This window comes from Diadema setosum, chromosome 7, assembly GCF_964275005.1.
Source record: "Diadema setosum chromosome 7, eeDiaSeto1, whole genome shotgun sequence".
Lineage (NCBI taxonomy): Eukaryota > Metazoa > Echinodermata > Echinoidea > Diadematoida > Diadematidae > Diadema > Diadema setosum.
In genome coordinates this window covers 32,004,477-32,017,527 of record NC_092691.1, presented here as the reverse complement: position 1 = coordinate 32,017,527, position 13,051 = coordinate 32,004,477, and the positions used below count along the sequence as shown (strand labels likewise).

Here is a 13,051-nt window from a genome sequence, read left to right as displayed (position 1 = left end):
CAAACAATGTCGGATACACCTGAATACAAGCACACTCCTTCATGTATTTACAGCTTATAGGAGCAACTGGTAGGGCAAGAAAATTAAACATACAATGTACTTACACAAATCTCAAAGAGCTAAACAAATAAATTCTGGTCAAAACATGCAATGTGCTTGCAATGGTTACACACACACACAAAAAATCCCCAGTATACATCTTGCATAAAACTGAATGAAAAACTAAATGTACATCACAAGGAAGGATAAATACATCTGATTTGTACATACATTTCTATCAATAAATAACTAGCTATGAACATAGTACCCTCTTCACTGTACAACTTCATATTCCTCCAAATACAATTCGGCTAAGCAGTGGTTTTGATATCAATTAAAAAGCAGGTCTTTACAAAGAAAGTCAATGGAATCACATCCTGCTATTAAACTGATGATTATTTACACTAAAACATGACATGAGACAATATGTCACGACAAGATAAGAACTCTCCCTGTTCCTTCTGCTGCACATGATTTCAGCTCCATGTAGAAAAATAGGACTTTTCAGCAGTACTGGATGCTACAGTTTTTGTCATCTGACATCTTCAGCAATTGGATTACAATCACGAACACACATTGAGTTGTCAACATTGGTGCGTATGTATGTACAGAAGTGCATAAAAAGTCTTAAACTCTGTGAAACGCAAATACACTGTCTTATGATACATAGAGAAAGCGCTTGATAGACACACCAATTGCAAACATGTGATCTTATGCCTTGCATAATAGTAAAGGTGTACACACAGATATAAAAAGCACACATACCACATACTTTGGTTGAGGGTTTTGACAAGATGGCATAATGTCACCAAGATGCACTTCTTGTCACATAATTCCACTCTCTTAGAAACACAGAAAATACTACATCACAAGACAAAATTGAATGATTTATGCTTCAGGCTCCACATCAGAGTGGCATCCTGTATGTTTGAAATTCTGCTCACAGTTAGCTCTTCATGTTTTAAGTACTGCCTTCAAGTTCCAATGACAAACTGTGCATTCAGCTACCATATCCAATATCATAGCCATCACTGAAGTCACAATTAAAGTCAGAGAAATTCCATCAAAGATAACTCCAACCCCCCCCCCCCCCCCCGCACCATGCCCCTTACCACCCGATCCACAAACTTTTCCAAAGATATGAAGACACAACACCAAAAAAAAAAAAAACCATGAGAGCATACATTAACAGCTTAATTTCAAAAATTTTGAGAAAGAAGTGAGTTGATGGACCAAGAACACTTTATGTATTTATCATGCACTGATTAATTTTGAATGATAACCAGCGAAAAAGACACAAAGAACACTGCCATTTGTTCTTTGTACTGTGACCTCCACTAGTGCCTGTATTAAAATGGACTAAAAAAAACATTGCCTTTACATGTTATGCACAATACCGATTAGAATCAGCATTTACCTGGAATCAAGTTCTCCATGTTACACAGAGTATGGAGGGAGCTTCTTTAAGAAACTTGAGTACTGTGCATACTGTCTAGCATACAATATACAAGGAATCAATAGGAACACACTACAAGGTTTGGCTTCAACTGTAATACACATTATGTCTATCAGAGTGTGTCCCTGGAAATATGACCGGTTCCGGGGAATAAGGTAGTGTCTAGCCCATCTTGGCAGACTGCAATGAAAAGACATACCAAAACTATACAAGGCTGAACGCTCAATTCAATATGTTTGTTTGTTTGTTTCTCTCTTTTGTGCTCGCCAAATTGTTCATCATGGTAATAGAGTGACGCACAACACTGTTTTCCTATCAAACACTTTTTAGACTTTATCATTTAAAAGTCATCACCACCTGAGCAGCCTCATGTTCTGAAAACGAAAAAAAAAAAATGTTTGGTAGCTGATTGACAAATTATAGGAAAGAAAGACAAATGATCAGCTCAGAAAGAAAGAAAGCAGGAAAGAAAGAAAGAAAATACAACTCTGGAAATATTTCTGCAATGAGACAATAAAAAAAAAAGAATGAATACCGTAACATGCACCACCATATTACAGTAGTGTTGCAAACTTCCTAAAATTTGCATAGGAGAGATTTTGACTTTCCTTTACCATGCCTTTGTGTTGTCATACCATATCTGTAATGCCAAGGGTTACACCCTGTGATTACAAGTTAAAACCATGTCCAAATAAAAGGAAATTATTTTACAATCCAACAACAAATTGTGCACTCTTCCATCATAATAATCATTTCACGATCACTGAAATATGAAAGGATATAGAAAAAAAAAATGTGATCATCTTTTTACTGAAATGCCTGTTACATGGAGTGAGCACACATAGGAAATATGTGAGAAATTCCACCATCAGTAACTTAATCAAGCACAAGCTCCCTCCCTCACCTCCAATCCACAGAATTTGACATAGTGACATCATTTCAGTTAAACATAGATGCAACGCTTTGACCATTTGGGTGTGTGTGTGTGTGTGTGTGTGTGTGAGGTTGAGTGTGTGTGTGTGTGTGTGTGTGTGTGTGTGTGTGTGCATAGGCATGAATTGGATGTAGCTCAAAAGATCAACAAACTGTACAGTGATGATAAGATTTGATATCTTGCATTACATAAAAAAAAATCAAACCTACAGAATATGTTCTATAATGTACATTCTGTAATGTTGTTTGGACTTGTACAAAGTGTCATGTGGAGGAGAAGAATGGGGAATCAAATTCATTACTCATTCACTCACATATAACTTTGAGCACCAGCATTGCAATGATTTTACTGTCAAGGGGCTCCCCACGAAAAACATGAACAAAGATTACAAAGTACTGTGAAAAAACTCCACACCATCCCAGTGCATAAATTACACAAGTTTTCATCCAGTAGTACAGTAAAACCCAGTTACAAATCAACACATTTTTTTCTTTAATTACAGCAGCCAGAGATGTACTCGTCATCACACATTGTTCCTCAAATCTCATACTTATCTGCAGCACCATTATGAATAAGCACTTTCGAAGTACATGTACCTCATAGTTACTCTTACATTATCATACATATTTTACAAAATAAATAGGAATTTGTTAACTATTTTTCAACAAATAAAACACACAACATGATATAATTGAAACACTAGACCCAGTACTGGCTCTTCTTAAGTGTTGGGCTCTTGGGACCTAAGTGAGGAATTGTATCTGGCGGATAATTATAGAAGTTTTGCAGGGCAGCAGAAGACTTTAGAGTCCCATCCGATGTGAGGCTTGCGTAGGAATTGACAGGCGAGGGCGGCCTTCCAAGAGGAGTTACTTTCACCTGAGGCACCATGGGGCTCTGCACAGGTCTGTTGATCATCGGCTTGGTCACTTGGCTTGTGTCGTCCTCCTCATCCGAGTCCGGGTGGACCACTGCGTCTTGAGGAGGCATGGTGGTGATGACAGGTGCCGCGGTAACCTTCTCCGGATACTCTTCCTCCTCCTCGCGACGCTTCAGATCCGCTTTCCTCCGATGCCGTCTGCGCCATACGACAACGACCAAGACGACGAAGAGGATGATCACAATGAAAATGATGGCAAGAATGATGTAAAGGATGGGCACAGACCCACCGACAGGTTTCGTGTCCGGCCCAGTCTGCCCAGTTGGCTGTTTTGGTGTCGATGACCCTTCATCATAAGAAATGGGACTGACATCTATCAGAATATTTCCATCTCCTCGGTTGACTGGGCTATGATCACTAAACAAAGTAGCTTTCTGTGATGTGGTTGATGGAGTAGTGCTCTTTATTATCTCTGGTCCAAGCGATATATCCACAGATATCTGCACAGTTTGGACATTCTGCGCAGACAGCAAGAAAGTGCAGTTGTCCACCATTGTATCATTTTCGTCGATTTGCAGTCGTTGTGCTTGATATGCAACATCCAGGAGCAAGAGATCGGCATAAGAAAATCTGCTCACTTCTTCTCCAGAGCTAGCATTAATGAAGGTTCCTAGTCGAGGAGGGTCATCAAGCTCAAACAAAGGCATGTTCTGAGTCTTAACAGCAAGCTCCGAGGCATTGAGATGAGACTGGAGAAGTGGGGTGATGCTGCCACTATGTGCTGAGATGATTGATGTCCTGATCAGTGCCTCCACGAGCACTGTGACATTTATATTGGGTATCACATTGTACTCATCGAACAATGTCACCTGCAGCTCATCCTCATCTGAAGACATATCGGTCTGATGGTATGTGACAATGCCCTCCTCAATGTCATGCTGGGTGAATGAAAGGGCAGGTCTGGAGCGGACTCGGATCTCACCAAAGTTAGCCGGCGTGCTGATGTTATAGAAGGATACTGATGTGTTTCCATTGCTGGTGATGTTCAGGTTGTGTGGAGTAACTACAGCAAAACTATCACCCTGTAGAAGAACAACAGGTACAACTTCTGTCACTGATAGCAAACGAGGCACAACAACAATAGTGAACTGCTTGAATTGCATATGCTTGCCATCACTAATGCGGAACACAAATCCTCCTGGACTTGTCCCACCATCATGGATAAACATCAGTTTGTTGTGATCTACGTCTGCCTGTGTAAAGTCTGTGACACTGGCATCATGATTGGAGACAAGAACAAGCTTCCCATTTGAAGGACGCTGGTGAAGTCTGAAGGTGATTTCCGCCGGAGAGTTGTCTGGGTCCAGAACGCTGAGGTATCTTGAGTTGAACAAAACCTGCTCTCCCTGAACAACAGACATTCTCAGGGAGGATGTTACCACCTTGAAGACTTGATCATTGATGGGTACAACATCGATCTGGAAGGTGCCATCCACACTCGGAGTAGTAGCACCTGCTGCTCCAGCCCCAAATATCTTGACAGTTGCTGAAAAATTGAAAGAGTCTTGCAAGGTGTCAGAGTGATCATGGTGGTACTGCAGCCCTGCCATAGAAAGTTCTTGTTGTGTGAAGGACTCCTTCGCAGTTATGTTTCTTCCCGAAACAGAGAGGAATCCATGTTTTGGAAATTCGGTCAGCCTGTATTGGATGTAACCACGAAGCCCCTCCAGTAAAATGCTGGCATCTAAATTGTCTGTGGTTATGTCTGCAGTCTTACCCTCCTGAACTGTAATCCCAGTATTTACTATCCCGCTATCATCATCCTCGGATGAACCAGTTGTGCTCTGGGGAGTACTCACAGTTGTCAGCTCGGTCTCCAGTGGAATGGTTAGTCTGAAAGCCACGCCGGTGAGATTTTGTGAGAGTGGGAGGAAGACATCGAACTCAAAGCTGTCCTCTTTGAGTGTAGATGCAGTGTGGTGTCTGAAAGCTACCCTTCCCTGATCAATGTCCTCCTGGGTAAAGGAGGATGTCGGCCTGTACTCCTGCAGTTCCCCTGGAGGGCGCTTAACAAGTTCCCCGCTCGATGGTTCCCGAGTGACGACAAAAGTGATGGGCCTGCTCAGTTCGCTGACCGGCTCCTCATTGGTCACTGCATGGAGGTGGTCGCCTGTGATTGGTTGCAATGACCCTGGCATTACTTGCATGCCAGTGTTGTTAGTTAGAGACAGTACCAGTGGGTTGGCCCGAATCGTGAAGATCATCTGCTGGGTGGTATGTTCTCCATCACTCACTTGAAAACGAAATCCTCCTGTTCTTGGTCCTGATGGGAGCAAGTAAGAGATAAAGGAGAGTAGAGATTCATTTAACTGACAGTCATTTAACTTACCACAGTATTACATTTGAATTCTAAATGCAGTAATGATGTTATTCCTTATTACAAAATGATCCTGTCTAATGTCAGATGAAATAAAGAATCATTATCACAATAGCTAAGATCTTTTTCATCTTTTTCCTGTAAAATGCTTGATGAGTATCAAAAATCTACACAACAATAAGTAGTATAGAAAAGATTGACTTTAGCGCTAGCATAATATGATAAAGGCATTATAAGCACAGAAGGTGGTAGCAATCGAACCTTAATCAAATGCAAGAAACATATTCCAGAGAGCAATTACATGACTTTGTGGGCAAATGGGACATTGAACTGACATGGACCACACACATTACAATCTATCGTAAAAGAAAGGTCATTGGAAAGTTCACCTGACTTTGTTCTGGCAAAGTCAACAATAAATACCTCTGACAGAAACAAAAAATAAGCGACAGACAATTGATGCTTACCTCTTTGGATAAATATCAGGCTTTGAGATGAGAGATCTGCCTGAGTGAAGGACGAGATGGCATGAGTTGGAGAGGAGCCGAAGGCCACAAAGCCATTCCCAGGGGTCATGATGGAGAATGTGAGATTTGTCTCTGGAGTGTCAGGATCGGATGCACTCAACGAAGCACTGGTTAGTGGAGTGACTGCACCTGCGATGGTGGATAGGCCATTATTGGTTGTGACGACAGGTTCCTGATCGTTGATGGGAAGTACAGTTACATAAATGGTATAGGCTTCACTGTATTTTCCGTCTGTGTTATTGAGAGCAAACGTGAATTGATCCTGAGTTTCTTCAGAGTCATCATGGACGTAGTATATAAACTGGTTGGCTATGTCCTGTGTTGTGAATAATTTCAGATTCTCTCCAGCTTGACGGGTATTCTCTATGATTCCATGCATAGGGCTGTCCAGAATGTGAATCGTAAACTCCTGCATCTCGTACAAAGCATGCCCAATTCCTATAATCGTAGAGCTGATCGTTTTGGACCGACCTTCTAGTACTGTGAAGTTGTGAACATTGAGGGGCACGATGGGCGGGGCGATGTCAATTGAGAGAGTTAGGTCAGTAAGTGTGGTATATCCATTGCTGACCTCAAAAGAGAATTCATCTTCGAGCTCTGAATAATCAGTTTGGACGTAGCTCACAAGACCCCGACTGACATCTTGCTGGGTGAAAGTCATCACTGAGTCATCCACATCCCTCCTTGCCCGTGCTGTGTGACTGCCCAATGGGGGTGACCTCTTGATGATCACCCCAAACTCATTCCTCAACCTCAGCTCACCATACTTTGGTGGTGTGACAACCCGGTACACTATTTCAGATGCAAGATTGTTTGGGTGGGTGATCTTCAAGTTGAATCGACTCAAGACGATCTCCTTTCCCGCTTCTACCACAACAGGTTCTATCTTTTCCACAGACGGCAGGATGTCCTCACTTGAAATCATCACTCTGATGCGTAACTGTCCCTCGGTCTCGATATCTCTTGCTGAAACAGTGAAGTTAATGTAATCGAATGGATTAATGCTAACATTGTCATGTTGATATGACACTGCACCAGTTTTCAAGCTCTCTTGAGTGAATTGTTGAATTTCAAGTCCCTCTGCCATAAGTGAACCATACTGAGGACCTGATGTGACCACAAAGATGATGTTTCTGGACTTGACATTCATATTGGTGTCCGCACTCAGATTGGCAATTGAAATCACTGACATGGCTCCCCGATCTACTCTCAGTCCGGTGTTGACTGGGATGGCGACATAAGACTCCTGCGCCACTATGTTGAGAATGCCTGCCACATAACGTGCTCTGTCTTCATCGAATACATAGAACAGCATTCTACCTTCATCACCGTTTCCACTGTGCTGGAATGATATGTCTCCTGCAACTAGCTCCTTTTGTTTGAAGCGGAAGACAGACTGTGAAGGATTGCTAGTTTTCACAAGATCCCCAGCACTGGTCCTCTGTCTTTGGTAGAGCAGTTCACCATCATCAAAATCTGAGTCTGCATCAGTGTAATAAAGGTCATTGACCGTAAGCACTGTGAGTCCATTCTTCATGACATGGAAAACTTTGTCAACTGTTCGGACAGGAGACTGGTCATTCTGGAGTTCAACAGTGATGTTCACAGTGCCACTGTACGACAGCTGCTTCCTTCTGCCAAGCCTGTCATGGAAAGTTGCAGTCGCTTCTATCCCAAACAGGTCTGAAGTAGTCTCAGAGTCATCATGGACATACTGTAATGCCCCTCGTGAAATATCCAAACTGAGAAAAGTTGTCACATTCGAGTTCAAAACTCTTCCTGTTGATGTATCTTTCAGCTGAAGCACACCATTTACTGGTGACGAAATTACTGAAAATGTAAAGTCAACCGTGGCTTCTGTCCGAAGGAAAAGCTCTGATGGACTAAATATATAAGATTCTCCCTCTTTAACAAGTATTCCAGTATTTGTAATATCAATCTCTAGAGAGTCTGGGAAGTACGCTATGACAAATTCATGAGCTTCTGTTTGCACACTTGAGACCATAGCACGGAAGATAAAAGTGTCATTGAAGGAGTCCATGTGTTCGCCTCTGAGCCGGTAACTGACCAGCCCATCATCCACGTCTTGCTGTGTGAAATTTTGACCTACTTGAAGTTCACCTGTCAAGTGCTTGAAAATATCTCCATGGCTGGGTGTGCGAACCAAATAATAGACTATGGGCGAACCATCTAGGACATTCTGAGCTTCAGAGGAGAGATTCTGACTTGAGATGAAGCCCTCAGATACAATGTCAAGCACAAGGCCTGTATTGATGGTGACTTCAAGAGAAGTTACAACTATTTCCACAGGAAGAAATATGCCTGGTACCGATACAGGCCCACTACTTGCAGTGAACCCTATCTGATCACGGACCACATGAGACGCACTAGTGGCACGAGATGCAAAGTAGCGAACAGATCCCCTCTGAATGTCAGTACTGCTGAATGTTGAGGTAGCAACCCACTGATCCAATGTCTCCAGCTTCTGCACTTCACCAAGTCTTGGACGAACCATAATTTGGTAGGATACTTCAAATCCATCGTCTGGGTCATTGGTTCTCATTTTCAAATTTGATGGAGAAATAATGCAAACAGTGCCTGGATTGGTTCTGATTGTACTCAGGCTTGCCACTTCAAGACTGAGTTGAGCTGCCTCTATTCTGAAAGATGCCAGTCCACTCTGGTCAATGCCATCACTGGCGCGGAGAATGATCCTGGATTTCATGGAAGGGCCAGTGTGGACATAGACAACATTGCCACCATCTATATTCTCCTGTGTGAACTCTGTAATACTGATTCCAGCATTATCTTTAAGCTCAAAATGCCCAACATTACCCTGTGGATTAATTGTAGTGAGAATGACCTCTGATGATGGAGTGTCTGGATCCAGTACTTGCAGAAGGGTTGGAGGAAGCGCCCGCTGAGTGTTTTCAATCAGCCTGAAAGTGTCATCATCAGAAATGATGATTGCTGGTGCATCATTGACTGGGGTGATCAACACAGAAAGTGTGAAGTTCTCTACTTCACCAAAGTTTGGAATGGATGAACTTGTTCTCCCACTTAGTAAAACATCAAACACTGCATGGTCCTCAAAGTTCTCTGACCCATCATGGACATAGCTGATTTTACCATTCAGCAGATCCAGAAATGTGAATTGCCCACTGAAGCCCCCTCTGCCTAGAAGGACCTTCTCTATCCGCCCAAACTGTGGGGGTTGGCTCATCTTGAACAAGACCTGTGATTCACGCAGATTGTGCTTTCTAAGTTCGATGTTAAACTGGTCTGATGTCATGGAGACACTTGCTTCACCACCCTCGATGACTGACAATGGCTCTACAGAAAAAAGTTCAAACGGAGGTGTAGTATAGACTGGAGTTGACAGCAGGCTTGTCCTGGATGACATGGTAGTGGCTCTCTTGACAATGTCAATGGTTGTTGGATTTGGAGCTGATGAGGAAGACTCTGGGCAATTGTCTCCAGTACATTCACAGTGGAAGGTAGTGGGACCTGTTTCTGTGCACAGCTGGTCAGCTTCGCATGGACTGGAAGAGCAGGGGAATTCATAAAGACATCCCACATCAATGCCTAAAGTCACTAGAGAATCCCCAAGAGCATTCTGGACTCCGTTGAGTTCAATGTCTTGCACGCAGCCTTTGAAAGATCCCCCAGTGCTAGCATGGGTGATGGAGTGCAGGTCAGAGTTGTATGCAAGAGTTCTGGCTCGGATGATAACTCCTCCAACATACATGTTTCCAACAAAGTTTGATGCCCCTGTAAATGGATCTGCAAGACTGAATTCCTCTGACTGGTGGTCAATGTTGATATTGAGATATGATGACGCAAAATCTAGTTTCACAAAGTGCCAATTCATATCATTAACTGTTCTCCCTGAAATTACTGCCATGGGGGCAGAATATGAGGCATCCTTGATTAGAACCCTGATATGACCTCCACTTATTTCTGCAGCTAAAAATTGGTTACCCTGGTAACTGAACATCAACAGGCCCAGAGGAGCAGAAGTGCGGATCCAGCATGAAAACGATCCTTCATCATTTATGTGCCACTTAGGGAACTGGATTAATGCTGTTTCCTTTACAAAGCTGATGGGATCATCGATCCCTGCCTCGAACTCCAAACTACAGTTTCTAGTAACATCATGGTATGTGGCATTACTGGTGGTCTGCGACAGAGCCAGCACATCCAGACTCCCAAGCATCACACTCTGGATGCACCCTCTGAAGTATTTGTCTGACCGCCTCAAGTGTGAGCACTTGCTGTCATCCATACCCCCGACATGCACATCGTTGACAGTCAGCGAGTCCCAGTCAACTGTTCTGGAATCTTTCATCTCGTCGTCGATGTAGAGGATTACCCTGCCTCCGGAGAGTGTCACTCGGACATGGTGCCATCTCAGGTTGTTGAGTTTTGGCCTCTTCTTGGACAGGAGTGTTTCTGGCGCATCGGTTGGACCAACCTCTACTTCCACTCTGCCCTCTCGCAGCCTCACCAGGAAGAGATCAGTGTCTCCGCATGCCTTTAGCATCAGACCCTTGATGCGACTGGTGCGAAAGTTGAGCCCAATCTCTGTCACATTAGACTCTTCATCTCCTAGGGGCAAGTGGACATAGCTGGTTCCATAAAAGGAATCTGTAATTGGAGTCAAGAGCAGACAAGAACAGAAATGCTCATTAACAATCAAATTTTCAACTGATCTTCCAAGAAAAGTGTTCCTCAAAGTTGTCAACGATGAAACTACAAAGTAATGAGAATGGTCTGTCTTTTGTTCTCTCAAACCATGTACATTAATAATACATGTTTTGAAAGAATGAATATCTGGCATGTAGTTCGGAACAGTGCCAAAGCTAACAACTTGCACATAACTAAGTCCACTTCTAGCATACAGAAAGAAAGATAATACATATGCTTCCTTTGAACATGCGAATTAACAAATCTGCCTATTCCATCTGTTGATGTTACATACCTAGCTGTGGTTAGACGGCATATTTGTGAATGCTAACAAATTGAACTTCTCAACAAATGACCAAAAAAAAAAAAAATTATAAAAGTCCTACAAATGTCAAGAAAGTTATCACAGACCAAAATGCACATATGAATCAAAGTAAATGAAGTATGAGCTTTCATAGCAAACGTTTCTTCATTCACCTCATCTGAGGCATACCAGTGGAGATTTAATGAATAGAATCTTGTGTAGTTAAGCATGTGTGGCACGCATCCTTAATTGCCTATATTGCTACCTCTGGCGCAGCCGTCAGTCACAATGAAGTTTCACATCAAACACATGCACACAGCAGCACACAGCACACACTCCTGGCACAGAGCTGCCAACATTTACCCATCAAAATCATGGAGGTTCCGAAGGGCGAGCAGGGAAATACTTGCATGCTATATGCATCCCAAAGCAGGGTGGAAGAATTTATTTGTTCCTGTTAACGGGACATGACGAGAAACCTATTTTTTTTTATCTTTTTTTTTTTTTTTTTTTTTTTTTTTTTAGGGAGCCTACTGCAGAACTGGCTAGACTTAGCAGCTCTGCCAACTTATTATTCAAATTTACAAATGCAATCACATTCACACACGTGTACATGCAGAAGATACATACAAATCACCATTACATACATGTATGTCTCCAACTTATTGGCCATTATTCTTTGTACAGAATAAATCCAAACCAGAAATGAACACATACATACACACACACACACACACACACACACACACAAATGTCAGCTCTCTGCTTCCTTCATATATCCATTGCTAAGACTTCCTGACAGTCAAAGTTACCCTCTGTTCAGACGCAAGCCAATTTATACCAAAACTCGATAAAGAAATGATGTATAAAGAATCATCGCTTAAACGACAGACCGATCAGATGCTAATCTCCACCGTTCTGGAAAACATTGTATAGATGTGCAGTTTCCTGCACAAACTGTTTCATGGTCATGAGTAACAGCTATGGGGTCACCTTTTGTGTGTGCTCCCATTAAGCCCCGCCCAGTTACACCGTTCTATGGTCGCCAAAGATAATTAACAAGAAGACAGGAAGGCGCGTGATAAAAATGGAAACAAAACAAAATGGTTACCCTACATGACGATACAAAAGAGAGCTAAGTACAAACTCAGTACACCAAGAAACATCATTCATTTCAAAAGGTAGTGGTATTTTTATTATCTTAAAAAGATTTAAAAATTATAGTCGTAGCTTTTTTTCGATTGAGGGGATTATTTTGAAGAACTAGATTTTAAAGTAATAACTGGATTATTTAGTGGAGGTGAAAATTTGGCAACAACATGATCTAAAAACAATCAAAGACGCTTGACAAACAACAACAACAACTTCAAAGACAGCGCGTCTCAGGTGATGTGCGTAATACGCTTGAGGACCGCACGCTGTCCATTTGTTTTGTACAGGATTAGTGCGCACTTTCCTGTCTTTTCAGAGCGTCTTTGATGGTCGCCATACGTTCAGACGCACAATGGACATGTTGGAATGGTGATCTCTTATCGAGTTCTAGTTCGAAATGATGCTCTGACCCTCGTTTCATTATATACATTGTTTTGTGATGTACGTCATTTCGATAGTTTCAGATGTATAACTTTATCGTATAGCTATACGGTTCTAGTATAATTTTTTTTTTCGTCTGAACACCCTGTTAGAAAGCCCCCAGTCCCCACTTTCACAGGCACGCTGATGAATGACAGCTTTTCCAGACAGTGAGTGCACTTTCTCTTCTGCATTAACCACGATTGATACATATACCGGTATGCTGGAAAATCTCTATCATGACGTTCATCAACAGCTTTTAAAACAATCTGTCCA

General features: G+C 42.3%; 1 protein-coding gene across 1 annotated transcript; it reads right to left on the bottom strand.

The window, feature by feature from the left end:
* Window positions 1–2,761: 2,761 nt before the first annotated feature.
* Window positions 2,762–12,692, bottom strand: LOC140231179 (chondroitin sulfate proteoglycan 4-like). Its single transcript, XM_072311327.1, has 3 exons — window positions 12,656–12,692; window positions 6,154–10,860; window positions 2,762–5,632 (listed from the first exon to the last, which is right to left on the bottom strand). Exons 1-3 carry the CDS (start codon window positions 12,690–12,692, stop codon window positions 3,129–3,131), a joined length of 7,248 nt encoding a protein of 2,415 aa, XP_072167428.1. The 3' UTR covers window positions 2,762–3,128.
* Window positions 12,693–13,051: the final 359 nt, after the last annotated feature.